The sequence below is a fragment of the Littorina saxatilis genome, linkage group LG7 (assembly GCF_037325665.1).
Source record: "Littorina saxatilis isolate snail1 linkage group LG7, US_GU_Lsax_2.0, whole genome shotgun sequence".
In the NCBI taxonomy this organism is placed as follows: Eukaryota; Metazoa; Mollusca; class Gastropoda; order Littorinimorpha; family Littorinidae; genus Littorina; species Littorina saxatilis.
Genome location: NC_090251.1, coordinates 53,819,058 through 53,829,934, shown reverse-complemented (window position 1 = coordinate 53,829,934; position 10,877 = coordinate 53,819,058). Strand labels below are relative to the sequence as shown.

Here is a 10,877-nt window from a genome sequence, read left to right as displayed (position 1 = left end):
TCCGATGAACTTTGTCAAAGATATAAAATGTCTAATTTTTCCTTTGACGCTGACCTGTGACCTTGAAAAAGGTCAAAGGTCAACGAAACCATCGTTAAAGTGTAGAGGTCATTGGAGGTCACGACTAAACAAAATATGAGCCCGATCGCTTTGATAGTTTCCGAGAAAAGATATAAAATGTCTAATTTTTCCTTTGACGCTGACCTGTGACCTTGAAAAAGGTCAAAGGTCAACGAAACCATCGTTAAAGTGTAGAGGTCATTGGAGGTCACGACTAAACAAAATATGAGCCCGATCGCTTTGACAGTTTCCGAGAAAAGTCCAACGTTAAGGTGGTGTCTACGGCCGGCCGGCCAGACGGCCGGCCGGACAGACTAACACTGACCGATTACATAGAGTCACTTTTTCTCAAGTGACTCAATAATGATAATAAATCCCTTTTCTATAGCGCAAGTCCCAAATTCACAGCTCCAAGCGCTTTACAATTCCAATAAACACACACACACACACACACGATATACAAATCATGACATTAGAAAATACAAGCACACTAACCCATCATAGCGATAAGAACCATTACACAGTCAATAACAACAACAAAATTCAGCAAGCAAGCGTACTCACTACTTAAAATAAGAATGCATGCTCTCTCTCTCTCACCGCGTCCTCCTTCTCTCTCTCCCTCTCTCTCTCACCGCAAACTTATTGGCTTAAAATCAAAGCAGAAACCATATAACCCTCATCAGAACTGTTGGTGTGATCACAAAAGCAAAAGCCCCACTAGAAGATCAAAACTGCTAGCCAAACAAAAAAATAATTTGTAGTGCATGAGACAAGGTATTAGCAATGAACCAGTGCCCTTCTTCATTGCAATTCTTCATCAACGATGCACAGGTAATAGTACCGTACTTTCCGGGTCATAAGTCGCCTTGAGTCGCCTGTTGGTGAGATATGTGCGCGTTATAAATATTCGTATTATTATTATTATTATAAGGCGCGACTTTTTTCCTCGAGTTCGACCCCTGCGTCTTGTATAACAAAGTGTCTAATCCGTGTATGAAATACGAAAAAAATCAAAGAGACCGCCTGAGTACCAGTCAAACAACTTGTGATAATGCATGTTTCAGCTACTAGGTACTGCCCTGCCTTTGATCTGGCAGCACACACAGAGCACACAGATTTTCACTCTGTTAAACTCGGTCACTGACCGGTCACTGACCCCGGTGCAGGAAGTGTTTCCTCTCTCAGATATGACAGGGGAACCACCTCTCGTGGCTAAAACTGGGTCATTGACCCCTGGGAAGAAGGTCGTGTCTATAAACAAGGCCACCCAGCTATCACAATGCCTTTGATCTGGCCGCACACACAGAGCACACATATTTTCACTCAGTTAAAGTCGGTCACTGACCGGTCACTGACCCCGGTGCAGGAAGTGTTTCCTCTCTCAGATATATGACAGGGGAACCACCTCTCATGGCAAAAACTGGGTCATTTTGGTGCGCCCTATCGGCCCCCTGCGTCCAATGGGTGACTGGATTACAATTTTTTTTTAAAAGAAGGTGGTGCGTCTTGTATAACGAAGCGCCTTGTCACCAGGAAAGTACGGTATTCAAAAACTTTGGAAAAACAGAAAACAGGAGAAAAGCCCAGTGTGACTTCATACTTTTTTTTACCAGACACAAGCATTTTCAAACTAATTTGGTTGCTATGTAGAACACTGACCTGGGTTGTGAATCTTGTCGAGGAGTTTGACGGAGCGGGCAGACACCATGCTGCCAAGACTGACGATGAAACCAGCCGGGAAGGATCGCATGGTGAAGAATGGGTACTCCTGGAAATAGTATTCAGGGGAAAAAACATCACACATGGCTCTATCTCTCTATTGCAAGGGGTACAATTTCTACCCATGTCAGCTGGAATCTCCAGTACAGTAAACCCCCCCCCCCCCCCCCCTTTGGAGACCACTATTTACAGGTCTCGCATTTCAAGAAAGAGAGGAAGGCCGAGAAACAGCTGGAGGCGTGACACAGAGGCAGAACTCAAGAGGCAGGGCAACAGCTTATCCATATGGTCAAAGTGCGATGGAGAAACTTCATCAATGGCCGATGCTCCGCTGGTAAGTAAGTACGATCAACAACAGTACAAAATACAGGAATCCCGGTGGTAGTGCACCGGCCAACCGGCAGTGTCATCTGCAAAAGCACTCACCAGAAGGTTGAAGTTCTGCTGGTTGAGGTTGCTCCGGGGAGGCGTGTGACGGGAGCCCGAGTTACTCAGGTTGAAGCCACTCCCGTTGTCTTCAAGGCTGTTGCCTGAAAGTAAAGGTAACACAGCAAAGGTCAAGGTCAGAAATAGCCCGACGGCCAAACACATCAATACAAGGACAGCACGATACATTCAATATCAAATTTTTGTTTATGTTCAGGACAAAGACAAAGGGAAACAAAAAGCAAACACACGCACCCAAAGTACAAGTACACACGCACCCAAAGTACAAGTACACAAACCCCCTTGCGGTGATCCCATGTCGGAGTCAGACAGGCGCCGATTACTCCCACTCTTGTCACCAGCCGCTCCAGTCGTCCTCACCGGTGACACGGAATGCCGGTGACTCGGAACCAACGACGGTGATCCCGCCATACCACTCTCTTCATCAACACGAGGAGAACTGCAAGAAAAGGCATTGTCCCCGTCCTCATATTCATTATCTGCTTCGTCACCTTGACCATGACCCTGACCTTGACCTACACTTTGACCCCCCAAATGACCTCTGTTCAAATGACCTTTGTCCTCATAGCTACCAAAGACAAACCTGGAGGGGCTACCGGAAAAGACAGCGGGGGCGGAAGGGGGAGGGGACGAACCGTAACTTTTGACAGGACTTAGAGGTGGGGAGGTAGTGGAGTCATGGTTGTTGTGGTGGTGGTGGTGGTGTTGTTGGTGGCTGTGCCGCCGCCTACTTTGGCTGTGGCGGCGGTGGTTGTGGTGGTGGTGATGGTGGTGATTGGAGTGGGAGTGAGAGGTGTTAGTCAGACTGTGCGTTCTGCAAAAGAGAGAAACAGAAAGAAGATGCCTTCAGTTATAAGGTAAGCGAGCAGCCCCAGTCACCACTGTAACTAAGTCACAATCATATCATTATGGTATGCGCAGTCACACTTGTTCTCCTAATTATGTGGTTTAATGTTGACTCATGCTAATCATTTAGGATGACGAAAGGTGTATTAAATGTGTGTGCCCGCATACATTTTTCACAATATCATTCGAAAGTGCCTTTTCTAAGGTGACTTAAATACAATATCAAAATCAAGTTATCTTGGACATTCAGTGTGTAAGTGAAACTAATGCTGAACATAACAATTTACATGTTATCATAAATGCTTTAAACCTGTGCAGAATTTTAGAAAACTGTCGGTCCAGAAATGAGATATTTTCCAATGAAAAAGGTTTCTTTAAAAAAAAAAGTTCTAAAATGCATACAGCAATAATCATTACCTATACAAGTTCAATCTTTATGCAAATACAGGTATTGTGTTTTCCTTAGGCACTAGCTGTTTTCAGTGTATAACATTTCTGCACACAATATATTTTAGTCTGCTTCAAAATACAACATTGTTGTGTTTGTTTCTTCTTAATCTGTTATGCTCTTATTAAATTAAATTTCTTAGTTCTCCAAACAGTCAACAGCACCAAGTATCACTTCTGTAACAAACATTATCATAAACAGATTTTTAATTTTTTTAATTTTAAAAACACAAAACTCTTTGCGGTTCTACAGTACCAAACAGAAAATACAATTTTAGGAGCAAGTTTGTGTTCACTCTCAAAAAAGCTGTTTTCCAACCTTTAGAATTACACACAAAAATCCAGTTTTATTATTTGTGACCCTCCACCACGGAATGAGTCGCATGTCACCGTTGCATGATTTTTATATTTTTACATTTTCTTAAAAGAGATTTTGAAGCTCTATCCAGTGGTGAAAACCGTTTTAGAAAAGAGCGAAAATTCTTTGAGTTATAAGCCTGTGACTAAGGTGATCCTCACACTGATACCTTACACCCCCCTGGACGTATATATAAGCCCTAGCGCAGAACCCTGCGAGGTGACATCCGACTCATTCTGTGGTGGAGGGTCACATTTTGTATCACAGGGGTCTGAAAATGTTAGCAACGTTTTTCACTTGTTCATTCATTAAATAGAATTGTTGCATTGTAATATGTCGAGGCTCTAGACATTTTCAGAATAGCTTAATTATCCATTACTCAGAAATTAAGTATATAAAGCATCTTCAAATTTAAAAAAAAAGTATTATGAAAATGAAGAAAATTATATACACAAAAGAAAAATGCAAAACAGTACCCGACGTGATGAAAATCTTATAATTTCATTGTAATTGGAAACTCAGTATTCTGCACAACTTATCTGCGTGTCACAGAAAAAAGACAAACTGTCCCAGTCTTTCATAACACTCCTACCAACAGCACGTTTCAGCTAAAGTGGAACCCCCCTTTTAAGACCTCCAAAATCTGAGAAATTACGTCTTAAAAAGGAGCCTTAAAATGGAGGCTAACTTAAAGAGACTTGAACAGAAAATCTGATTTAAGGGGATAAAATCATGAGTTAAATAAGGGGGTTCTTTCTTTTTCTTTATTTGGTGTTTAACGTCGTTTTCAACCACGAAGGTTATATCGCGACGGGGAAAGGGGGGGAGATGGGATAGAGCCACTTGTTAATTGTTTCTTAAATAAGGGGTTTAACAAGCGTGTTAAAAAGGGGGTTACCTGTACCATTATTATAGTTATTAAATGTAAATATGTTCCCACCATACTCATCCAATACGTTGACTCTTTTCAACTTCCAGTAAGATCATGACGTGCAGTGATCAATCCTCATTCAATTCCAACAAGTTCTTTTTTTTCCACTTAATATAAACAACCACAAAGGCAGGACTTTAAGAGCTAATAAACTCTTCTTAACACAGTATGGTATCACATTCCTCTTTTACATCTCCCTATTCCTAATCTAAACTGTTCTCACCTTCCCAATTGCTGGGTGTATTTTATATAATTTTGGGGATAAATGCTCCCAGGTGCCAATGGTGACTATACTTGTTTTTGATTTGTGAAAGAGAAGCAACAAAAAAAAAGAATACTGAACAACAACACAAACACAAGTACCAAAAGTGACGTCCATTGTGCACCACACAAGTTTACAAAGCAAAGACTCATACTGCGGATACATGTACATTCAACAACCAGTGCTTAGACATATTCAATTAAGCTGGCCTGAGCTGAATACACAGACCCGTGATCGCCGTGGGGAAACAAAGATAAATGGAATAAACAAGTACATGTATTATATTAGTTAGTAGTCATGCCCATAGACATTTCCATAGATTTGCTTTTAATTTGATCTGGGAATAAGTTTTATCAGGGCCATTTTATGGAAAAACAAAAGATTTAAGAACCCAAACTCCATTCCCCCAATTTTCCCAACTCCCTATTATGCCTTCCTCCCCTAACACACACACACACACACACACACACACACACACACACACACACACACACACACACACACACACACACACTCCCCCCCTCCCCCATCCAGCCCTTCAAAACAGGGACACTGGAGTAAGAAAGATTAATGCAAATAAACTGTTTGGGTGGGGAGAGATAAACGCAGCTATTAGGAGTAAAATAAGTCAATCAAGAAGCAGAACAAAAACATTAATGCAGAGTGTGTGAAAATAACTTATGCCGACAAGACTGACATCTCAAGATTCAAAGTTGCAGCAGAAAGCATCAGCCAAGGGAGCAATTCAATAGGTATAAAACATAACTAGTCAGAACTGAGCAAAGTAAATCAAGCTGCGGAAGATTAATTATAGGTGCTGCACTGAGATGCCTAAAAGATTGCAGTTAAACTGCTGTACCTTGTCCGTCAAAAAAAACAAAAACGAGGAAGCAAAAGGAGGTTTTTGAATCCATATTTTCTTATGTAAAGCCAAGCAACCGCTAGCTAGATCCTTTCCGCCGCCGGACAGACCCGTTTACTATCTGCTCTTCCATCCTCCGGCACCCTTCCCCCCTCCTCCAACCGACACTGACTTCACTCGCCCCCCCCCACACACACACATACACACACACCCACAATCTCCTCCTACCACCCCTCCCCAACATCTCATTCCCACACTCACACACACACACACACACACACACACACACAATCTCCTCCTACCACCCCTCCCCAACATCTCACTCCCACGCACACAATTTCTGGAACAATTAAAGCTCCTTCCTTACATTTACTCGACCTTCACGCATTGCTTCTCCCTATTCCTTGACCTCCCCCACCCACCCTCCACCGCTGACCAGTTACTACATTTAAATTAACCTTTTTCCTTCGTTCAAAGCTACACTTTGTACTAGTGCCACTACAACCACACAAAAAACTTAAACATTTGTCCTGAACTGGACTTCCTAGTTTTCAAACCATTACAAGCTCAGGACACTTGCAGCACACCCACAAAGGATTAACTTCCGGGGACCACCAAAAGAGCCTTTTAAAGATACAAACTTTTTTTTGCGATTGGGCACTATATCTTGTGCACACCACCCCAGCTTGATCATCATGTGCACACATTTCCCTTCAAGCTAATTAATTTTTGGATTCACTGTTTTCAATGGCAATGCACCAGCAGACAACAGATTTGGAACCCTTCAGTTGGAACCCTTCAGTTGGAACCCTTCAGTTGGAACCCTTCAGTTGGAACCCTTCAGTTGGAACCCTTCAGTTGGAACTTTGCTCATAATCATCGAATTACAGATAAACTTGAATCTGATTGTCAATTACATTATCGCAATTGTCATGATTTAAGTGAACAGTTAAACAGCTGCATGAATTGAAAAGCATTCCCTTTTGCAGCACAGTTCTCAGAAATTGAGTTAGTCTTTTTTTGTGTGGTGCTAGTCATCTGCATTGTTTTAAAAGACTCCATTATGTTCATGCAATATAATTCAATGTGTATTTCATTGTCACATAATAGATACAGCAGTCAGAGTAAAGGTACTTGACCGTTTAAATGACACTTGTTACCTCCATATTCATGATTTCTTACAAATGGTAATTTAAAGTCAAGAGTACAAATAGGGTTGGGTTGGTTGGTCAGTTTTGTTGTTGTAATAATATAATTCCAGATTTCAGTTTGAATCATGCACCCACACGCTATGTTGTCAGTTTGAATCTTTTATTAATGTACATAACTATAGAATTAGGTATTCCCGCTGCATGAATTAGCCAAGCCTGAGTTTCAGAGGTAAGGTCAGGAAAGCAGAATCAAAATTATATACTGATTCAATTGTGACAAATAAAATTACAACTCACAGTATGAAGATGACAGCCGTTCTCTCATTTTTAAGATGAAAATATAAGAAGGGTATGTTTTTGTTTAACTAAATTTACTTGAAACACTGCATGTATGCATATAATATGTACATGTACATTGATTCTCTCCAATAGTTCTGAAATAGATAAATTTGTAATATCGTCTGCCACATTACTCGTTTGTTTCTAAGAGCACATTTATAAGTTTATCTTGTTGTGCTCCTTTAGTATAACATTCAATTACGGCGTTGTATCTATGCAACTGAGTCAAAAATTTAAAAAAATTAAATCATGTAATTGTTTTTGGATCAAGAATACATTTCAGGCTTTCAAGTAATTTTTTTATTTTTTTTAAATATATCTTTTTTGATTGTTTTGTAAATTGATCTTTTTGTCTTGTTGTTGCAGTTGGATGACTGGTGTGTTTGAGGAAGAGATTATAAATTTGAGTAAAATGCATATTAAAAGAACTTTAAAAAAACCAACTTTCTTCAGTATGTAAGAAACAAATGCAAAGAGAGTTACAATATAATATGAACTGTTCATCCACAATATGAAGCTGATTCATTATAGAAAAATAAAACTAAAAAAAACTACCAATGTGTTTCAGAAAAAACACCCCAAAAAAACTAGCCCAACCTTATTTGAAATCATCAATATTGATAAACAAACAAATATACACACAAAAAATTAAAAAAATAAAAACATTAATTTAAATCTAGCAGTAACCGTGGAGTTTGACTAACATAATTCTTTATTTGCCTGAACAAATGTGTTCTCCAAGCAAAATCAGAGTGAACCTTAATAGGAGGGATAATTAAATCCAAGCAACAAAAATAGAGTCCAACTGCAAGGCAATCTGCATCTAGGCAGAGAATTCCTTAAATAAACAAAGAAACAATACATGTCTTCTTCTTCTGCGTTCATGGGCTGAAACTCCCACGTGCACTCGTGGTTTGCACGAGTGGAATTTTACATGTATGACCGTTTTTACCCCGCCATTTAGGCAGCCATACGCCGCTTTCGGAGGAAGCATGCTGGGTATAGTCTATAACCCACCGAACTCTGACATGGATTACAGGATCTTTTTCGTGCGCACTTGGTCTTGTGCTTGCGTGTACACACGGGGGTGTTCGGACACCGAGGAGAGTCTGCACACAAAGTTGACTCTGAGAAATAAATCTCTCGCCGAACGTGGGGACGAACTCACGCTGACAGCGGCCAACTGGATACAAATCCAGCGCGCTACCGACTGAGCTACATCCCCGCCCCAAACAATACATGTAACTCAATCAATCAAACAAACAAACAAACAAACAAACGCAGCTTGTACAAGCCGACAAGACAAAAAGCTTATCATATAATCAGCCACCTGTTGAAAACATATGAAAAATTAAAGTGAACAGTTCCTGACAGATAACTAAGACTTTAAAATTGGCAATCTAGTGGCTGCTCCGCCTGGCGTCTGGCATTATGGGGTTAGTGCTAGGACTGGTTGGTCCGGTGTCAGAATAATGTGACTGGGTGAGACATGAAGCCTGTGCTGCGACTTCTGTCTTGTGTGTGGCGCACGTTATATGTCAAAGCAGCACCGCCCTGATATGGCCCTTCGTGGTCGGCTGGGCGTTAAGCAAACAAACAACAACAACAACAGTTCCTGACAGACTGAACAACAAACAAACAAACAATTTAAACAAATACTCAAACAAACAATCAACCAAAACCAGCTTGTCTGAGCAGACAAGACAATGATGCAGTCTCCTGCCTGTCACAAATATAATACAAATTACAAGTTCAAGTGAACAGTTCATTAGAGTGAATAAACAAACAAATAAAATATAATATAACACAGAAACACACTGCCAAATTAATAACAACAAAAATTTGAAAAAAAGAGCAAAATGGACTGAAAATAGTACTTAAAGATAACAATTACATGTACTTAATAGCATAACACCTTTAAGAACATATGTTTTGAATGATGTTAGTTTGGTTAGTTAAGGTAATCATTCATACCATAAAAACATCATTTAGTGGGAGACCAAAAAACTTCACCCTAGTTATCTTGGTGAGGCCAAAAAAATAAATAGGTCTGTTTACGGTAACCCGACCGACCCTAGTTTTTAGGCCCGACCCTAATCTTTTTTTTGGATCGTCTGAAAAAAACACAAAAACGCATCCAAAATAGAGCTGTTTGCGCTCAAACAGCAGACGACAGAAGGGAGGTAAGCTCAAAGTACTGTTTATAGTTATGTTGGGCAAAAACAGGGATTGGTGAGAAGAAATGAACTGTAAAACATCATAGAGAGGGGAGAAAAAAAAAAAAAAATGAAAAAAAAAAAAAAAAAAAAAAAGTCGACCTACCGACCCTATTTTTTCACCCTATGTTACCGTAAACAGACCTTTTTTTTTTTTTGGTGAGAGAAAAAAATCAACAAAAGTGCAGAATGCAAAGTATTTCTATACAGGAAATAATGTGCCCTTTGCGCATGGACTGTTATTTAAAACAAGTCTTCTGCAAAGCATGATGTATATAAGGAATACCTTGGGTGCAAAATGAAGTTATATCATAGCAGGATTTCTTTTGTTTTTGATTCAAGAAAAAGAACAAGCATCAGGGGCTTGTGCTATTAACCATTATCATAATTGTTCAGCTTCAACTCATAATATGGAAAGAATTTCTACCTCAATAATTTCATTGCAATCAAAACTTGAGTAGCTTAATATCGTAACCAAACTACAACTTATTAATTGCTTCTGACTAGGTTAAAAGCAAAATACAACAAAAAATTAGCAAGAAAACTTTTTTTTAAACACTGTGATTCTGAGAATTAATATTTTCCTTTATTCCTACATGGAATCTATTGTCCAGCAGTAATGTTAACAATTTTCCCATCTGAGCTACCTCAAAAGAGAAACCCCAGGAAAGTTAAAAACAAAAAAAAACAAAAAAACAAGAAAAAAAAAGAAAAAAAAAAGAGAAAAACAACCCACACACATTAAAACAAACAAAAAACACACACATCAGGCCAAAATGAAAATCAAAACTTTGTTTGAGAACTACCATCCTCAACAAATACAAACTAACCAACTCTCTAACATCTACACACCTACATTTTGTGTGCAAGATGACTGCAAATATACACAGGCAACGAAAAAATCTAAGCCAAAATCAAACACCCACACACAGCACAAATCTACAGAAGAAAACAAAGCAGCCAAACCAGTCAACGATACAGTACCATGTGAAACACGGAAAAACAACGGTACGTTGACCATTCCCCATCGCCGATTGACCACACCTCAATGCAGTGTGCAAGAAGGAAAAGACACAGAATAGAAAAAAGAACAAACAACAATTTGAACAGCAAAAGCATGTGGTTTGGGTCATCTGAGCAGCCGTGGAAAGAACATCAACCCCTAAGAAAGCTTCCGTGACCACCCTTGCCACAATCAGAACACCAAACCACAAAGTCTTCTTTTTTTTACCAAAA

General features: G+C 39.7%; 1 protein-coding gene across 1 annotated transcript in view; it reads right to left on the bottom strand.

Annotated features, from left to right (window-relative positions):
- LOC138971817 (C2 domain-containing protein 5-like) overlaps nt 1-10,877 on the bottom strand; it is a 68,613-nt gene that overhangs the window by 41,794 nt on the left and 15,942 nt on the right. Inside the window, exons 10-12 of the mRNA XM_070344639.1 lie at nt 2,508-3,043; nt 2,209-2,312; nt 1,723-1,831 (exon numbers count right to left, since the gene is read on the bottom strand). Of these exons, the coding sequence (XP_070200740.1) occupies nt 1,723-1,831; nt 2,209-2,312; nt 2,508-3,043 (749 nt within the window). The remainder of the gene's footprint in view (nt 1-1,722; nt 1,832-2,208; nt 2,313-2,507; nt 3,044-10,877) is intronic.